Source organism: Carettochelys insculpta, chromosome 2 (genome assembly GCF_033958435.1).
Source record: "Carettochelys insculpta isolate YL-2023 chromosome 2, ASM3395843v1, whole genome shotgun sequence".
In the NCBI taxonomy this organism is placed as follows: domain Eukaryota; kingdom Metazoa; phylum Chordata; order Testudines; family Carettochelyidae; genus Carettochelys; species Carettochelys insculpta.
In genome coordinates, this window is record NC_134138.1 from 273,496,917 (window position 1) to 273,516,334 (window position 19,418).

Below are 19,418 nucleotides of genomic sequence, written 5' to 3' on the forward strand. Positions count from 1 at the left end.
CCACTCACACACACCCCAACCCCCTGCCCTCAGCCCCCCTCCACTCACACCCCCCAACCCCCTGCCCTCAGCCCCCCTCCACTCACACACACCCCAATCCCCTGCTTTCAGCCCCCCTCCACTCACACACACCCCAACCCTCTGCCCTCAGCCCCCCTCCACTCACACACACCCCAACCCCCTGCCTTCATCCCCCCTCCACTCACACACACCCCAATCCCCTGCCCTCAGCCCCCCTCCACTCACACACACCCCAACCCTCTGCCCTCAGCCCCCCTCCACTCACACCCCCAACCCCCTGCCTTCATCCCCCCTCCACTCACACACACCCCAACCCCCTGCCCTCAGCCCCCCCACACTCACACATCCCAACCCCCTGCCCTCAGCCCCTACCGCCCCCACTCCATCCCACATTTAAATCTCTTACAGGTACTGTTACTTTCACCCCTGCCTCCACGCAGTGTGCTGGTCCGGCAGGGGCACTCTTCCCACCGTGGTTGGTTTTGAGCCAGTGCCCCAGCATGGCCGTCGGGGGCACTGTGCTGAGGGAGACCCTCTGCTGCATGTGAGCTAGAGCAGAACCTGTGCTTGACTGGCGATGCACAACCCCATGGCAGCTTTTGCATGAGGAGGGGGTTTAACCCGGTCTCAGGGTCAGATTCCCGGGGATCACTCTGCCCTGCCTCTGTAAATCCCTCCTGCACTAACAAGTGGGCAGGGTTACACATCCCATCCTGCTCTCCCGAGAAGGCTGTGATTCCGGGAGGAAACAGAGCGATCGCGGCGTGTACTGCAGCAATGAGTGAAGCTTGCCATGGAAGCGCTCGGTGAAGCTGTACCCGCTCTCTCTCTGCTCGCTCTTGCCCTCAGTGACGGCGCTGCTCATTTGCACTGTTCGCCTGCTGGTGTGGTGATGGCTCTCAGCACAAGTGTCTGGGGAGTGGTGGAGGTGGAGCCTGCTCAGGGCTCCTGCCAGGTCCGCTCCCACTGATCTGAAGCTGTGATGCCCGCTCCTGCGGGAGAGCTGGGGCCTGCGGGGCAGCATGCAGCGAGTGGCGGATTGAGCATGTCGTGGGGAGCTCAGTGATCCCGCGTTAGCTGGCACAAGAGCGAAGGAAATCTGGACGTGCACTGCGCTCTTGCTTGCGAGGCTGGTGGTGGTTAGGCCTCGTGGGCATTATTAGTTACTTTACAGTCATGCCTTGCACCCCGGTCAAGGATCGGGGCCTGCACTGTGCTAGGTGCGGTACAGACAGGTAACACAGACTTGCAGGCCCCCAAGAAGCCATGGTCTTGGCAGTTCTGCGCCCATGTGCTAACCCAATCCACTCCAGTACTGACTCACTGGGGGTAACTGCTGCTTTCGTGCTAGCCCTGAATTCTGTGGGAGCCAGTGTGGCCCCAGGGGCATACATGGAGCTTGCACAGAAGGAGGTTAGCGCTGGCAGAACACATGGCCTTCTGGGATACCATCATCCCCGCCAGCAGGAAGCCCCCAGGGACCTAGTGCCCAAGGACAAGCTGGTCCCGGCACAGGGCCCACATGTCCCTGCAGCTAGCTGCTGGGAGAGTGTCTGCAGGCTCCCTGGGCCCTTTGCTTTCCCCTTCCCTACTGTGTGTGCAGCGAGGGAAGAAGCTGTCACTAGCCTTAAGCTGGGGAGAGAGGATGAGCCAGGCCAGTCTCGCAGGTGCACGTTGAGGTAGGCTCAGGGTCTTTGTTCATTTGATTTCAAAGCAAAGCTCAGGGAGATCCTCATCAACCCTATAAGCACCACTGGGTTTGGGGGTGATCCCTCCCCCTGCACTGCTGATGGTTTGAAGCCATTCAGAATGACGCCCTGTGTTGGCTGGGATCTAGGAAACCCATCCCCCAAACCCACATGCTGCAGCTTATTCCCATCACTGTAACTCTGTTGGCCACTGTGCTTGCTAAAGACAGTGGTAGTGCCCTCTGCCCAGGGGAGGAAAGGAAGGTTCTGCACAACAGCAGGTGCCCCACTCCCTGGGGCCAGCCTTCCAACCCTTGCGCAGCAGAGCCAAGCTGGCTCCCCAGCAAGCAGCCCCAGAGGGTGAGCCCCACTGGTGTTATACCCTGTAAATTAGGGCTGGCCAAAAATTTTCCATCCAAACGTTTTTTGCCAGCAGTGTGGATACTCTGCTCATGCTGAATGGACTCTTTCTGGCTTTTTGCAAGAAGGACACGATGTTCAGTGAGAAAATTCAAGAAGCTAAATTTTCATTTTGGTTGAAAATTTCCAGGCGTGGGGTTACACCATTTCCTGACCTGCTCCGCTGGAGCCCTCTGATCCCCACCAGAGGTAGGCAGCCTTCTTGGGTGGTACAGACGGGCTGGGATGGGGCACTTGTTCTCTGTGCCTGCTCTAGCACAGCTGAGCTTGTGTAACATTGCACTCAGTGGCCAAGCAGGGAATGCAGCAGGGAAGTGCACAGAATGAAAAAATTCTGTCCCCACCCCCTGTATGGCCATAGTTTGTCCCATGAGGCTACATTTCATTTTGTAAGCTTGACTCCCCTCCCGGTATGTTTCAGCCCCATCGTATTTTTCTCTCTCTCCTTGCAGTGCGTGACGTGCGGGAAAGCATTCAAGAAGCTCTGGTCTCTCCATGAACACAATAAAATTGTCCATGGCTACGCCGAGAAGAAGTTCTCCTGCGAAATCTGTGAGAAGAAATTCTACACCATGGCACATGTGCGGAAACACATGGTTGGTGAGTGTGGGGGTGTTTGCGCTGGAGTTGAGGGGGAGGAATCACATAATGGTGATGCAGTTTACTCCTAGACTACTTAGAGGAGGGTTAGAATAATAGAATCTTAGGGCTGGAAGAGGCCTCAGGAGGTCATTGAGTCCAGACCCCTGCCCAAAGCAGGACCAACCCTAACTAAATCATCCCAGCCAGGACTTTGTCAAGTCGGGCCTTAAAAACCTCTGGGGATGGAGATTCCACCACCTCTCTAGTTAACACATTCCAGTGCTTCTCCACCATCCTAGTGAATACATCGGTGCCCATGTATCTCTTAAAGCACTGAAATTAGAGCTGGGCAAATAACAGCTGAACCAAATGTTTTGTTCAATAATCAAACCATTTCAATTCTGCCCATTTTTAAAGTTTTTGACATTTTTAAATACATTTTGTTTCAAGCCAAAAACTTGAAGCATTTTATTTCAGGAATGTGTAAATGAAATTTTAATTTTTCTCAATTGCTTTAGTGTGAATCATTGAGGGACGTGAATTTGTGGAACATCTCGGTGTTGCCAAGTCTGCGTACTTTGCTGAAAAAGAAAAAATGGGTGATGGGCTGAAAATGTTCACCCTGCCGTAAATGAAAGGAGTGTGTTCTTAGGAACTGGTTTAAGGAGGGGATGAAAGGTGGTTGCTCAGAGACAATGCTTCTTTCTGTATACTAATAAAGTTCTTTGTTTAGTGTTAGCAGAAAGTGACCTTACCATTGGCATGGGCAGCTGGCACTCCAGTTGTCTCTAGTTCAGGCAGTATTTGAATGCAAGTTTCACTTTTAGGATAACTTCATCTGTGTTTTCCCTCTGAGATCCACTTCAGGAGTGCCAGGTCTGATGTCCAGCCTCCAGTCATAACCTGTCGCTGGGTAGGGCCAGCGTTCCCTCTATTTTTTTTCCATCCGTGAGCAGAATAAATTTTGTTATGTGCACCAAGGCATGTGTAATGTGCACCATGGAAAGAAACACAGGCTGCTCACTGTGGGTGGCTGTGGGTGCTCTGCTAATCAGGTGTCAGCTACTGAGTCTTTCTTGGGCAGCCACCAAAGCATTCAGCACACAGGGAACACTGGGTAGGGCCTTTGTCTCACACTCTTGGCTGCACAGATCCTGCCATATCCTATGATATGTTCAGCGAATGTAACCAACACCCAGCCCTGCACTCTTTAGTTTCTCTCCAAACACAATGGCTACATCTACACTAGCCCCCTCCTTTTGGAAGGGGCACGGTAATGAGCGAGTTGGGAAGATGCTAATGAGGCACTGTCATGAATAGGCAGTGCCTCATTAGCATAATGGTAGCCATGCACACCACCCATGTAGACAGGGCCCTTTTGAAAGGACCCACTGAACTCCGAAAGCCCCTTCTTCCTATTTGGTTTTAGGAAGAAGGAGCTTTCGAAGTCCAGGGGGTCTTTGAAAGGCCCCCATCTACACGGGCGGCATGCAATTCGAAAGCAGTACTTATGAATTGCTGCAGCTGCCAGTGTGCTAATGAGGTGCTGCATATTCCTGGAAGCACCTCATTAGCATCTTCCCAACTCACTCATTACTGTGCCCCTTCCGAAAGGAGAGGGCTAGTGTAGATGCAGCCGATGTTAAATATATGGAGATATACCTATCTCATAGAGCTGGAAGGGACCTCCAGAGGTCATCAAGTCCAGTCCCCTGCATTCATAGCAGGACCTATCACCCTTCCTGGCAGATATTTTTTTGTTAAATGTATTTACCCCAGACCCCTAAATGACCCCCTCAAAGACTGAGCTCATAACCCTGGACCTGGGTTTAGCAGGCCAGGGCTCAAACCACTGAGCTATTCCTCCCCAGCAATGGCAGTATTTGTTGTTGTTTTTTTTTTTTTAAAACCAGTGACCACACAGCTCTTCCAAAGCAAAGTACATTGATTCTTAGGGCAAAAGCATGACCAAGAAAAAATACACAGAAAACAAAAGGATTTAACCACTCGCCACGCACACCAGGAATCACCCTTTTTCCACAGGGAGGGGGAGGTTGGCCAGCATCTTACCGATTCTTTCACTGGGTTTCCAGCTGTCCTAGGACCAAAGGTCCTGTCTCTGCTGAGTCAAAGGAAGTCGTGAGCCTATTTAAACTCAAGCTATGCCTACACTAGCCTGGAAAATCAACTCACTCAGGGTCAATCCTCCAGGGTTCAATTTCACACATCTAGTGGGGACACATGAAATCGACTACTCTGGGGTCTCTGTTGACCTTTGAGGTTGATGGGACAAACTCAGGTTAACCTTGCTTATTATGGACAGCCAAGTAAGCCGAGCACAGATAGGTCAGTTCGAGCTACACAACTGTCATAGCTGGAATCGTGTATCTGCGGCTGACTTTATTTTGCCTAGTGTGGACATAGCCGCAGTCTTTTATATTGCAAGTTTTTCTTTGTCTCCCACCCTTCTGAAAATGGGTCGAACGCCCGCAGGGCCTCAGGAGGTCAGGCTTCAGAGCCTGGGAATCTACAAAGCCAGCCTTGTGAGTCTGCATAAATCCAACTCTGGTGATTTCATATTCCTCCAGAAACCAACTCAATAAGCCAAGGACACACAAGTGTGCATTGCCTGTATTGATGCAGAGGGCTACAACCAGTCTGCAGGTCATACTGTTGAGCCCATCTCAGAAGCTTTCTAGGGGGTGTTTCATGGTTTAAACATAATCTGCCCCCCTCCCCATGCTGCATGTGTATCTGTCCCAGCTCAGGCACTTATGACGGAGTTGGAGTGTGGGTCTGCTCAGAAAAGTGGCTGTGTAAAAATGACCCTTTTGTCTCAATGGGTCTAAATCAGAGTCAGTAAACTGAGGCAGGGTGAGTTTTCACTGCTTGTTAGTCCCGCAGAGTCAACACAGTTGTGGGAGGATGAGGAAGAGGAGTAGTTCCCAACCTTTTCAGTAACACAGCACCTTCCAACAACAGTTCCACGGCACACCCACCTTTTTCAGCAGAGTCGATTGCCTATAAACATCACGTTTACTTACGTTTACTATTATGGTTACAGTCTTCCTAGACAGGCTTGCAACACAGCAGTGCAGACAACAAACTAAACAAGGATCAAAGTCATTATTGTTTCAAATCCAGCAAAGAACACACTGTCTTTGACAGCGAGAACAGGCACATTTTCAAAATCTGCTCATTGCCATGCTAGGAATGAGTAAACAAGTACCCGCTGAAGGCAGGCTCCCCTCCCTGCCAGCCCCTTGGATGCCACATTTAAACCACATCCCATCTCCAACGGGCTCCTTTCCTCCCTCCTTGTGGCTGCAGGGAATGAGGTGGGCTTGCTGCCAGCTTGTTCACCTTGCTGCTTGAGCCCCAGCTGGTGTGGGGTCATCAATTTCTCCCCCTCAGTGGCTCTGCAAAGAACCACCAGGAGGGGAAATTGACAAAATTTCACACACTTGGAAAGTTTTCCCAGCACACCAGTGTGCCATGTCACCCTGATTGAAAACCACTGAGCTAGAGTCTCTTCCTCCTTCCAGTTCTCCTAACAATCTTCGTCAGGATCATTAATTCAGTTACCTGGTCAAAGGCTGATTGTCAGTTGTTGAGGACAGTGGGGCTTGAAAAGAATGAGAGCGCTTAAAAATTGGCCTGCTGGTTATAGGAATGAGAAGGGAAGACCTCAGCTGGACTCTCAGAACCCAGACTGAGTTTACAGGGCTGGCGATTAGGGAAAAAACTCTCTTTACTGAGCAAGTTTGTCCTGGATTCATTGGAAGCCCCTTGGAACGCCAGGTGTTCTTTGCATGTCTACATGCAGATATGTGTCCATATGCATCTGACGAAGTGGGACTTTGCCCATGAAAGCTTACGCTGCAATAAATTTGTTAGTCTTTGAAGTGCCACCAGATTTCTTGTTGTTTTTTGCAGGTACAGACTAACTCAGCTACCCCTCTGAGAGCTGTTCTTTTGCTTCTCTTTAATAAAGGGTAGTAACTAGAAGACAGCACATTTTTTTTGTTTCATTGGTATTAAAAGAGAGGGAGACTGATACAAAAGGTCAGAGAATACAACGGCAGCTAAGCAGCACAGCCAACGAATTACAGAATGTGTTTTGTGTTATTTCATAAGTTATCGCTGTCGTTTAAAATCACTCCTCCCCACCTGAGGTTCTCGCTGTGCTGGTCACATTCCTTCACTTCCCCCCTTCAAATCTTACTGCCTTTTTGTCTTCCTTTGCAGCTCACACCAAGGATATGCCATTCACTTGTGAGACGTGCGGGAAGTCATTCAAACGCAGCATGTCCCTGAAAGTCCATTCTCTTCAGCACTCGGGCGAAAAGCCCTTTAAATGTGAGGTAAGAGAAGAAATTCTGCAGACGCCCCTGCCCCTCTGAAAAAACCCTCCACCTGTACCCTCCTCATGGTGAATCATCTGCTTTCTGCCAGGGACTTCCAGTCTGAACTTAGCACTCACTCGCCTCCGGGTTGCACCACAGCCTGTGCACATCAGAACTCTTTTGTGCTAATTTCTGCCATGCCTGGTAACCCGGGCATATCTTTCTGTCCTCCAGGCCTCATCCCGTGCTTTACAAACCCTAATTTAGCCTTTCACAAGGCCCCAGGAAGGAAATAATAATGAACAAATGAGCTCGTCAGCACCAGGGATCCTAATTTACAGTAATAACCTTCTTCCCTCCCCCTGTCAAATTCCCTAATTAAAAAAAAATCCTGGTTTTTTTCATGATTAAAATGAAATCTGACAGCAGGAACCCCACCCCGTGGGGCTGGCAACCTGAGCCTTGCAGCCCGGGGCAGATATCTCTTACCCCACCAAATTCTCTGTAAAAATGCAAATCCCCTGGTTTTCTGCCATAACTGGATTTTTGGGGGATTCTGGCTCATCACTAGAGTGAGTGCTCTTCATTGCCCTCTTTTGGATGTAATTTGAATAGCCAAGAATCTTCTTCTGGACCAGGTAAACTGTGCTTCTGGGGCAGAGTGCTTTCCCCCATGATCTCTGGGGATGGCTTCTCTTGATACCAGTAGCCACAGTGTGCAGTGGACTAGTTACCTTAGTCCTGTGCCCATTTTACAGGTAGGGGAACTGATGTCTGAAAGGTTCTGATTTGCCCAGCCTCTCACAAGTGAATATCCAGGCTGGGCAGGAACCCAAGAATCCGAGCTCTCAGCATGACATCTTACCACAACCCCATGACTTCTGTTCACTGCCAGCTTACGCTCAGTGTCCTGTGAACCAAGTTAAGGGCTTAAGCCCATCTGATTTCTCTTGTGAACCCCCAAGTTTCAGCTCACTTAAAACCTGCTTTCTTACAAAATCAGGAAGAAACTTTCCCAGGAGGAAGGGTCCTCCCAGCTCTGTGTTGAAGCACATTGGGAAGACAGCTTGCCCTGCCTCTGCAGTTGCTCCTCTGTGGATGCAGAGAGAGCCTTGCACTGGAGACCTCTTCTTCCTCCCCATCTTTGTTTTTATAAAATGGTAACAAATGTGTAACGTTTGTTTGGATTAAAAATGTGCAGTTCCTAGTGCAAGGCTTTCTCGTGGCTCTGGACCAGAGTAGCTGTGCTAACAGTTGCTTATGTTTCCCTGTTACCACTCTGATCTCAGCTTTGGTGCTGAACTACAATCCCCTCCGGGGCACCCTCCACGGAGGTTAGAGTAACTCTCCTCTATTTGGTATAGGAATTTTGGTATAACTCACATTGGTACCAGGCCCAAGAAATCCTCTTCAGTGAACTGTCATGTGGGCGAGAACAAGAGGAAGACGAAAGCTAAGATTCAAGGATACATGCAAAAACGCCATGAAAAAATCAGTGCAGTTATGTTACCATCCTTTGTTCTCATAGCCTGTGTCACTTAGGAAAAAACCTGTTGTCTTTGGGCAATATGTGTCCCATTTGCGTTCTTGCATCACACGTGTGTGTGCTGGTTCTTGCCCTTCACCCTAGAGTGACTGCTGTGGAGTAGCTTGGTATGCTTTCTGCATTACAGGTCCAAATCCACAGTCAGTGGAGCTAGGTCGACTTACAGCAGCTGAGGAGTTGGCCCATGACATGTAAAATGTTCCCATGCCTTTTGGGATGCAGTGAACAATATTAGCATAGGGGGTAGGTCAACATTTTTCAAGGAGAAAATGCTGTTTTGTCAAAATGGAAATTTCATTGGAAAGTTTCATGGGATTCTGATGAAACTTTCAATTCAAAAGTTACCAAACAATTTTTTTAGACTTTCTTATTTCAGTAACTTTATATTATGTTAATGTTACTGTTGATTTCTGTACAAAGTTTATCTTATATTATTTTGACAGCATTGAAACTTTTCTTTTGAGGTTTCCAACTAAAGCCCCTTTGGAAGTTCTGTTCTGTAAAATAGTCAGCATTTTGTCCTGATCTGAGGTGAGATGTTGAAATGTCAGACTTTCTCCTGGGACAGAAATTCTATTTTCTGACCTGCTCTAGTCCTGACCTACTATTAATGCACGTAATCAGCAACTTTACTGTGTGTCTCTAGTATGAAAAAATGGCTTGATAGGTTTTCAGCAATTTCCTGAGGTAAAGTGCATCAATTTAATTCTTTGCTTTTCTTATGATTTTTTGTTGATTAGAGCCCAATAAATGTTTTTAATGAGTCCTACTGATTAAAATACTACTTGAACTGGTGATACACTGGTAAGTAGTAGTTTTAATGAACAGGATGTGAAGTGTTAGGTTATCTCTTGCTCTATCACCACCCTGGTCTACTTGTTCTCTCAGCCATCTACTGTTTGCATATCCAGCTCCTCTTCCTGTCCATGTAAGGAAGGGTTTGTTGAGCACTTCAAATAATAGCTTTGTTCTGTGAGGCACCTTGCAGGGCACTGCAGATGAAATCTCAGCTAAAGAGAGATCCTTTCTGGGAAGCTGGCGCCCTTCCAGGATGTAGTGTAATATGCTTGGCAGAATTATTATTTGACCTGTTCATCCTCAGGTCTTTAGGAGAGCTCTTATTAAAAACAGAGCTTACTTAATAAAAGTTGAGTAAAGACATCACAATTTGACCCCTAATAATAAGCCTAGTTATTTGAAATGTCTTGTGATGACATTTTCTTCATATCTAAGTGCTACTGTTCTGCCACTGACTCCTTGTGGACCTTGGGCAAGTCCCTCAAGCCCTCAGTGCCTCAGTTTCCCCTCTAAAGCAGCGATTACTACCCATGACTGAGCTTGAATGAGCAGGAGGCTGCTGCAGCTGAAAACAGTTCCATTCCTGCTCTGGGCTCTTGCCATCAGGCCGCCCTGCCTTTGTCCCTCACTTCACCCTCTCTTGTTTCAGAATTGCAACGAGCGGTTCCAGTACAAGTACCAGCTGCGCTCACACATGAGCATCCACATCGGTCACAAACAGTTCATGTGCCAGTGGTGCGGGAAGGACTTCAACATGAAACAGTATTTCGATGAGCACATGAAAACGCACACGGGTGAGAATTCCCCCGACATCCAGCAACCCCCTCCCTCGGCTACAGAGTCCTGTGGGGAGCAGCCTCTGCCTCCCCCAAGAACCTCCGGGGATGAGGAGCACAGAACATCTCTGCTGCTGCCATCCTCTGCTCCCCTTCACCCCCTTTCCAGCCTGGTGGGGCAGGTTCTGCAATACAGGCTGTTGACTGGCGCCTGCATAATAGTGTGAGGGGAGCATTAGCTATACGTAGGAGCTATAGCCAATGGGATCCCTGGGTAGCCCTGCTGCTCCATCAAAGGGATGGAGACCATGATCCGGCCCACTGCACACCTGGCGTTAGGTGGGCGTTGGAACTCCGGGTTGGGGTCCACCATGTGGAGGTGAGAAGATTGCCTCCTAGCCGGGGAGGGAGCTGCCCACGCTGGGCTGTATGGGTGAGGTGGGAGTGGCACTGAAGGGCTCGGGAGAGACTCCATTTCTCCTCAGCCAAGTGGGGGAGGCTGTGGGTGGGGAGGGCTGTGCCCTCCGCTGAGGGGGAGATGGCCACCTCCACCCAGGGGCGGGAGCAGTCCCTAAACCAGCTGTCCCCTCATCCCCCAGGCGAGAAGCCCTACATCTGCGAGATCTGCGGCAAGAGCTTCACCAGCCGCCCCAACATGAAGCGCCACCGCCGGACCCACACAGGAGAGAAGCCCTATCCCTGCGACGTGTGTGGCCAGCGCTTCCGCTTCTCCAACATGCTCAAGGCCCACAAGGAGAAATGCTTCCGCGTCAGCAACGCGCTGGCTTCGGACACCGCCAACCCCGCCAACAACGGCGGCAGCCTCTCCGCTCCCCAGGGCGCTCCCTCGGCCCAGCACCCCCACACCCTCCCTCTGCCGCTGCTGCACCCTCTACCCCCTCCTCCGCACCTACCACCGCCCCCGCCCCTCTTCCCAGCGGGGCGGGTCAATTCGAACAACTAGGCCAGCGCGTGCACAGACTGCTCTGCCACGCAGGAAGTGCCCCGTTGGTGGCTCCTTCACGGGAGGAGGGGAGAAGAAAGGAGGGAGGCGGTTAATTCTCTCTCTTTTGGTCCCCCCCCCACCCGACCTTTGGTTTTATGATGAGCCCGTGAGCCTTCTGTCGAAGGGACAAGGGCTCCAGGCTGCAGCTAACCCAGAAAGCTCCCAGGCAGCTTTGAGGGCGTATAAGCCAGGGGAAACGTGCCGGCTTTCAATCAAGGTGTAGACAAAACGGTTCTTCCTTCCCTTCTCGTTCAGTGGCTGTAGCCTTTCCCAAGCCCTGGTCAGCCTCCTCCTCCTGTCTCACTGGGCAGCGTTGCTCAGCCTCTGCAGCCCAGCACACAATTGCCACCATTTCTTCCTGCTTTCACGTGCACAGCCATGTTCTGCACTCTTCTGTTAGACTAACAAAGTGCACCCCTCACGCTCAGCCCCGTCGAGCCATTTGCACACAGGCCTCACAGCAGCAGTGAGGTGTTTTAAGTGGTTTTGTCTTGTTAGGCAGACTTTTTAGCTTTACCTGTGGCTATTAGACACTTACCCACGACACATCCTGTGTGAAATTTTCAACTGTGGTCCACTCCTGAAACCACTAAAACCTGAAAAGACTACAGATCCCAGCATGCAGTGCTGTTCCAAACAGCTTCCTGCTAGAAGGAAGGACCGTAGCATGCTGGGAACTGTAGTCTCTGCAGGCTGTGTCTCTGTGGCAAAGATGAGGTTTGCTGCATTGCCCGCTTTGGGTATGTTTGTGCTGCGATAAGACATGTCACCTGTCGACATACCTGAGCTAGCTTCGGTCTGGCTGGCTCAAATAACAACCACAGGTGCAACTGCAGCAGCATGAGCTGTGCAGGCCCATCCAGGGTCCTGGCTCTGTGTTTGAACAGCTAGCCCATGATGCTGTAGCTTCACTGCGGCGGCTAGATCAAAGCTAGCCTTTGGCATGTCTGCACGGGCTGCAGTCACACACCTCTGATCGCAGACGAATCCTTTTGGTAACCCTGCTCTAGCCACCGCAGTGAATGTTGCACCCCAGATCATCTGTTTCTGGGCAAAGTGCACCAGATGTGAGCACGCAGAGGTGCAAAGAGGCACAAGAACTAGAATCCCTTTGAGACTGGACAGGGGGTTATTTGCAAATCGTCACAAAGAGAGGAAGAGATGCTCCAGTTTCCTGCACAAGAGGTTTTTTTCCTAAGTGACACAGGCTGTGAGAACAAAGGATGGTAACATAACTGCACTGATCAGACATAGCATGTGATCTGGCGTATGTTGTGCTAGAGGCTGTCCCCTGTACTGAAAGGTTGGCGCTGCAGCAGAGATCTTTCTAGGAGGTTATCGGTCCATTACAGGAATGCCCCCGTCATGCCTGAGATCAGTGTTCTCTGTAGCTGTGCTCTTGTGCATCCAGGCAGGAGACATTCAGATACTGTCCAGCTGATGGGCAGATCTTTTGTTTCTGCCGGTGGTACACATTCACACGTGCCTCAAAGCACTTAAAAATGTATTCTACTCATGGATGGAAAAACATCCACACATGGACGGGAGAGATGAGGGGGAATGTTGGCTGAAGTCCTAGCCAGATTAGGGAGGGTGAGACGTTACCACTGTCCGGCCTCTCCAGAGGACACGTGGCACAAGTGGGGCTGGATGCTCGTGGGGAGTGGCCTGCGTCTCAAAGCCACCACCTCCATCACCTGCTCTGGTTGGCAACCCTTGTTATGTCTTCCTCCCAGCTGGGATTCTGCACCATTCCCCCACAAACACCTCCATTGCAGGTCATTAGACTAAAGCCCAAGGCCAGGGATTAGTGAAAAGATTCACTAGCTGGATATGATTTTTTTTTCCCCAAAGGAGTTACTCCAACTTCCCTTGCAAGGATAAGCCCAGCTGCAACACGAGGAGTGAGGGCCATCGTTCTACGAAGCTGCATGGGGACCCTATCTGTGTAGCTGCCGTGTCCCCTGGTGAGTGCTCCATTGCTCTTTAGACCAAAAGGCAGGTTGGAAAGTTGCTCCACTCCAACGTAAGTGGAGCAGCAGGATCTAATCCTAGGCTGAACTTTCCTAGAAGTTGCTCTTCAGAGTAGTGCCTTAACAATTATTGAGGGGAAACTCCTAGTGTGCTCAGGAGTTAGCCTGAAGTTTGCAAATCTGGTCTGATAACCTGCCAATGGTACTGAGGAAGGGCCTGGGGTCTGCTCCTTCAGTCTCCCTTTCCTCCTTTTATCTCGCATCTGGCAGCCCTCTGCTCCAGTACTGACCTCTCGTTGGGAGTCTAGTTCTGCCTTCAGTCCTGGCACAGTGAGCCTTTGTGCAGAGAGTGTGTAGAGTGGAGGAAGGTAGCAGAGCAAGGAGCAGTGGTTTCAAGTTATGGAGGGAGAGGTGTAGGTTGGATATTAGGAAAAACTATTTCACCAGGAGAGTGGTGAGGCACTGGAATGTGTTACCTAGAGAGGTGGTGGAATCTCCATCCCCAGAGGCTTGTGTTACCTCCTGTGGCCTAGCAGGGGGCTTGTGACCTACTCCAGGATAAGCCCTGGTTTCCAGCAGCACGGTGTCTGTACTTTAGAAAGTTGCGACTGTGCAACCATGTTGCTGTAATTACCCTGGTCTAGTGGCTTTCCCTAGTCTAGACTTGTCCTCCGGGCCAGATCCTGCAAGCCTCTCAGCACTTCCTGGGAGGCACCTTCAACTCCCCTTGGTGTGGGGGAGTGTTTTGCTCCCCTTGAATTGCCGCTCAGCACCTTGCAGAGTAGCTCAGCGCAGTGCTGGCTGCAGTCCTTGCCCCTTGTGTTCTGATCCCCGTGGGTGGCGTAGCAGGATCTAGGACCATGGAGTGCAGTACACAAGTCTGACGGTCTCATCCCACTGGTGCAGTGTTCACATCATCAAGAGCCACCCCCGCTGCTCTCCCTCTTGCCTAGCCCTTGCGGGTGGTCTCAGCAGAGCTCATGGGAAGAAAGGGCTCTGATTTCCCTGGCCGCTCCTGCGTGTCTGCGTCGGGGTTGAGGCAGGTGAGCAGGGCGTCAGGAGGGAAGGTTGCACTGCCCGTAATGGGGCTGATCTGTGACCAGAAGGCATCTGCCCCCTGGGGTGAGGAACCTGTTCACACAGACGCGCACTACCCAAACAGGAGGGTCATTGGTTACCTAGAATCCAGTTGGAATCACTCACTTCTCCCTCGTCTGCTGCGCATTCTCCCAGTGCCTGTCTCGGCAGCCTCTTCCTGCTCCCACGCTGGGTGAACCCAGTGGCGTGCAGTCTGTACGCAAGGTATACACGGCATGGACAGCTGGCTTTGCATTGGCCAGCTGGCCACCATGGGCTGCTCCCCAGAGGATGCTATTCAGTAGAACAAAGTGGCATCCTCTGTCCAATGTGCCTTTACACACCTCGTACATGTGAAGTCGTTGCGCGTGGAGTGCACTGTTTTGGGTGATGGCAGACGTGCAAGTCTTGGTCAAGCCGGCAGACCTAGGAGCAACCCCATTGTAGCCAGCAGAGGCTCGCTAGCGTTCAGCAGGTGTAAACTGGAGAATGCAACCACTTGGGAGCACAGCTGCTGACTTAGACACCAGTGCAGAGGGAACCTCTCCACACCTGTTTGCTGGTTCAGATACATTTTAAAATATTGCTGAGAGAGCTGCTGTGAGGCAGCAGAGCGCGGCAGGCGCAGGAACACTTGGGGAGCCAGGTCCTCGGAACCCCAGAGCCAGGACTAAGAGATGCCTCTGGGAATCCCGCACAATCTCTGACCCCTTTTGTCTACACCCTTCTTGAGTCAAAATATGTCCATGTGGGTATTGTTGTGAACACACCAAGAGCTGACACAAATGGTTCGAGGCGTGTATCAGCCCATGTTCGTCCCTGGTCGCACTCCTACAAAGCCTATTGAGTTAGCCCCAGGGGAGAAATCTGGCCTGTTGTTTTCAAGCTTTTTATTATTTTAATTCTTGCACCTTAACCTCTCACATCCCTCCTTCAGTGGGTCACGAGTGTGAGGAGGGGCTATAGTAACACTAGCATTTAATGAACATTCAGCAAGCAGCTCTGCACACACACCTCACCTCACCCCCAACCTGACTTTCATGTGTTGAACCTGCAGGGAGGGGGCGTGGGCAGGGGTTGCCTTTGTTTTACATTTCCAAGGAGCCTGGCAGCCCAAACCAGTTTGCCTCACAATGTTCAGAAGAGCAGGGCTGGCCCCCTGGCCAACAGCCATAACGAGAACACAGCTAGAGGGGCGATGGAGGGAGATGGCTGTGACACAGTGCAATAGCAAATTGGTGGCAGCTACTGGACAACCATGATTTTTTAACTCTTTGCAGACAGACACCTTTGGTCCACGTGGACAGACGCAGCTTAGCCTGCCCAGCGATACATCATCCATGAAAGGAAGGGGTGGGTAGAAACTCACAAGAGGACAACTCAGTAGCATGGAACTTGAAGGAAACAAACAGAAAAAAAAAAAAAACACAAGCACTTCACTTGCCTCAGACTAGTTTCTAATGCCTGGCGTTTGGCTGTGTATTATTTTATGGCATTCAGTATCTGTTGCCCAAACATGCCAAGTAAAGAGTGTGTCGGTGGCTCAACAAGTTGTGAATGAAATAAATGAAGCACTTTATTCTGTGTAGATATGGGGAAGGGGTCATGGGATGTTCAGGTGCTTTGCAAAAGCATCTTAAGTAATGTTCTAGTAAATGTATTATTACTACTTTTTTTTTTAATGGCCATGTGTAATCAATACATGTTTATCTTTAACTCCAAGTACGGCAGCACTCTCTTTGGGGTGGGCTGATGGACGGGGAGGGTGGAGAGCGAAGGTTATTCTCTCGCACGTTGGAGCTCACGGTGCTCGTCAGAAGAACACCTGTTTACGGCAGGCAAGTGCCACTACAGCTCTGCTGAGGGCCACGAGGGTGAGTTGTGGGGCACCTCCAAGAGTTGCACTAAATGGAGGAGATCGCCACTGCATGACACACTGGTGGGAGCCTGCCAAGAGGATTCCAGTGCATTTCTGTCAAGGTGGTTTTTCGTTCAGCTCGAGCTGCACCGTTGCATTCTGGTAGCTGCCGGCTGCGCAGCTGCTTATGAGGAATGTGCACCAGATTGTACGGCTCCCTGGGTGGAATTTTTGGTCCCTGTTTGACACCTGGTTCTGGTCTCTCGCCGGGGTGAGCCCGTGGATGTCCGGGAGATCGAACTGGTGTGAGAGCAGAATCAGAACACTGGGTGTGCATCCTAACAGCACCGTAATATCTGGCTGTAACCAAAGAGGTTGCAAGAAGGGGGCCGGAACCGAAACACAGTCCGCCTTTTATAAAAGAAAACACTAGCTGTCATGAGAGGCCGTCACTTTCTGTCTCTTACCCACTTTCCAGATACCCTGCAGGGCAGAGGGGCTGTGGAGGACTCGCCCGATTGGAACTTTGTGGTCCAATCCACTGGACCTGAATCCGAACTCCCAGGTCAAGCTCTGTGCGAACAGCACGTAATGCTTGCTGATGGCTTGAGAGAAGGAGCCAGAGGTGGCCCCCCTTTTGTGGGGCATGATTAGGAGTGGATGTTTCAGGGGGCGGTAGGGGGAGTTGTTTTCATGGGGCTGGCGCAGGGTCTCGCTGCTTAGTGGCTTAATTTTTCCATCTCCATGTGCAGCTGGAAAGCGATACCAAGCAGGTTGTTTTTGTCTGTCCAGCCAGCAGCAAGATGGACAAGCCCTATTTGAATAGCAGTTTAGCCTTGCCCAGCCTATAGGCTCCAGGAAACTTGCACTTCTGGGGTGACTGCACATGTTGTGAATATTTATTGGTCTACGTAATTTCATAACTCCAGGGGAGTTCCATTGTCTCTCACCAGCTGAGGATCTGGTCCTCTTTTCTGTAAGACAATTTTGGGGTTGTTTTTTTTTGTAGCTGCATTGATTCCTTAGCATAAAAAAGCTCTGGTCTCCTTTATGGCCCTGGTTGCTGCACCAACACATTGCATTTAAACAGCCTGGAAGTGTGCTTGGCACTCATCAGCCATTTCCACTGCAGGACAGAATTACAGGGTGAGGAGCTGAAGACGCCAAAGCTGTAGTGATTCTCGAACTGCGATCCAGGGGCCAGGGGTGAAATGTTTTGGGAGCCAAGTGGCGTGGAATCGATTGGCTGGGGACGTCACCTCAAAACACCGTGTTCTTATTTAATGGCCTTTGGTATCCCAATGCCGGAGAACTGCTGATGGGAATTAACCTTCTTCTGAGGAAAAATGTATGCACGGAGGTCCACTTAGTGTCATGCTTACCATAAGCTAAAAGCATGGGCAGCAGATGACCTTCAAATACCTCGTATTTATAGCCATTGCCTTTTGCTTTTCCTCTTTGACATTTACAGTTTAAGTACCCTCTATCAAGCGCTTTCCTGGTGATGGAGGAGCAACCCAGGGCTTGCATTATTGTATATTTCAACATGTGTTTTGATTCACCAAGGTGCCTGGGCTACAGAGGGGGTTAAAGTCTGTTTTCTCAATGCAGACGTGCATTTGGGCTGCGAATGGTGGAAAGAAGGTCAGCGATGATGTACCGAAATGCAGCTGTGCCAGAGTCCAAGCAGGTTGACCATTGGAAAGGGTTTATGGTAGGTGGAGATATTCTGCAGGCACAACCTTGACTTGGCACTAGGGTTGTGAAGAGGGTGTGGGCTATATCTTGGTGAACTGTCTTCGGCGTCTGTGTTCTCATGTGGTTTTGATGGTGAGATCATGTGCCATCTTGAGAAGCCTCAACAAACCACCACAGCCAAAGGCCTGGGGCCCACATTGCAGACAGTGGCCAAATGTTGGTGGAGTGATCCCAGCAAGAAACTTGGGATTCTGGGTTCAATATACACTTCTAGCCCTCTCTTGAATAGATTTGCATATGGGCTCACGTTACAGGGTTTCTTGAAGGAGGTACGTGAAGATCACCAGCGCAAGGCTCAAGCCAGTCTGTAGGAGATGAAGTGGTTTGGGAGAATGAGAAGAAATTTTTTGGTACCACTTTGAATTTGTGCCTTTTGCACAGCTGGCAGAGTAAGGCACGATTCTGAAATTTGCAGGTGCTTCAGTGGTTTGTTCCTTTGAACTTATGTGCATAAACAGTCTCCCTGGCCTTTCTGGAAAAGCCCTGTAGCCCTGAATGGAGAAGTCTGTCTGTGATATGGGACTGTGTAAACATGCCCTTCTGGAAGGACCTCACTGAGCACTGAAATGTACAAGTTTTCAAGCATGGTTTCTATAGGCCCTAGTGCAGCGTTGGGTAACCCGTGACCCATGAGGCATTTTGTTTACTGTACCCATGTTCAGGGTTGCCAGATTCTTCTGGTTTCCATTTGCCTAGTTTTTTTCCCAAGGGCAGGTGAAGTGAGGCACATGCTGATTTGCACACAACATTGACCACAAGAGCCATGAACTTCCTCTGCATCCAATCAAGCCACTGCTACAGTTCAGTCGGCGCACCTGCAAATTCCAGGTATGCAAGCGCAGTTAACAAAATGGCCCTTTCCCAGGAAAGCATCTTGGTTATAGTAATCTTGCAGCCCACTGAAATGACGTGGGGCCTCTCATGCAACCCACTCACTAGCCCTGGTTATCTATCATAGATCTAAAAGGTAGCGACAAATATCTACTCCTCTGTCTACCGTATCGTAGAACCAGTATAGCAAATCACCATCAGTGGCTTTCAAAGATTTTGTTTTTCAGGAAGAAAAAAAGTTGTGGAGAGGAACAGCCCTGTTTTATAGACCCTCAATGACACTTGGCTGCTGGCTGTGCTGTACATGTCATTCAGTGGTCAGGACATAGGACTAGGACTCAGGACACTTGGTCCATACCTGGGCTTATTATGGTTCTGCTCCTTCCTTGGGTCAGGCCCACCCCTACTGCAGCTGTGACCCATGCTGCAACCACTAGACTTTATTGTCGGAGGCAATGCTTAACACTGTTCCCAACTCAACCACAAAGTCACTGTGAGTCTGGGGACAAGACGCATCATTGTGTTATCCTTAACATGTGAGTGAAGGGTGACCCTCATATAATAAGCAAGGTCAACATTGTTGGCACAATAAACCAATGCACTGAACTGACTTGTAATACCACAGGTTGAACCTCTCTAATCCAGCACTCACTTCTCTGGCAACCTCCGTAATCCGGTACGGTTTTTGTTAGCAGTATGACCTCTTACCTTGGGTGTGGCCAAGTTTTCCATGATCCC

General features: G+C 50.3%; 1 protein-coding gene across 3 annotated transcripts in view; it reads left to right on the forward strand.

The window, feature by feature from the left end:
• ZBTB47 (zinc finger and BTB domain containing 47) overlaps positions 1–19,418 on the forward strand; it is a 103,680-nt gene extending 84,262 nt beyond the window's left edge. For all 3 annotated transcript variants that reach the window (XM_074985197.1, XM_074985196.1, XM_074985198.1), the window contains 5 exons: positions 2,582–2,729; positions 6,960–7,075; positions 10,051–10,195; positions 10,777–13,150; positions 15,514–19,418. In XM_074985197.1, coding sequence (XP_074841298.1) covers positions 2,582–2,729; positions 6,960–7,075; positions 10,051–10,195; positions 10,777–11,141 — 774 coding nt within the window. In that variant the 3' untranslated portion in view covers positions 11,142–13,150; positions 15,514–19,418. The remainder of the gene's footprint in view (positions 1–2,581; positions 2,730–6,959; positions 7,076–10,050; positions 10,196–10,776; positions 13,151–15,513) is intronic.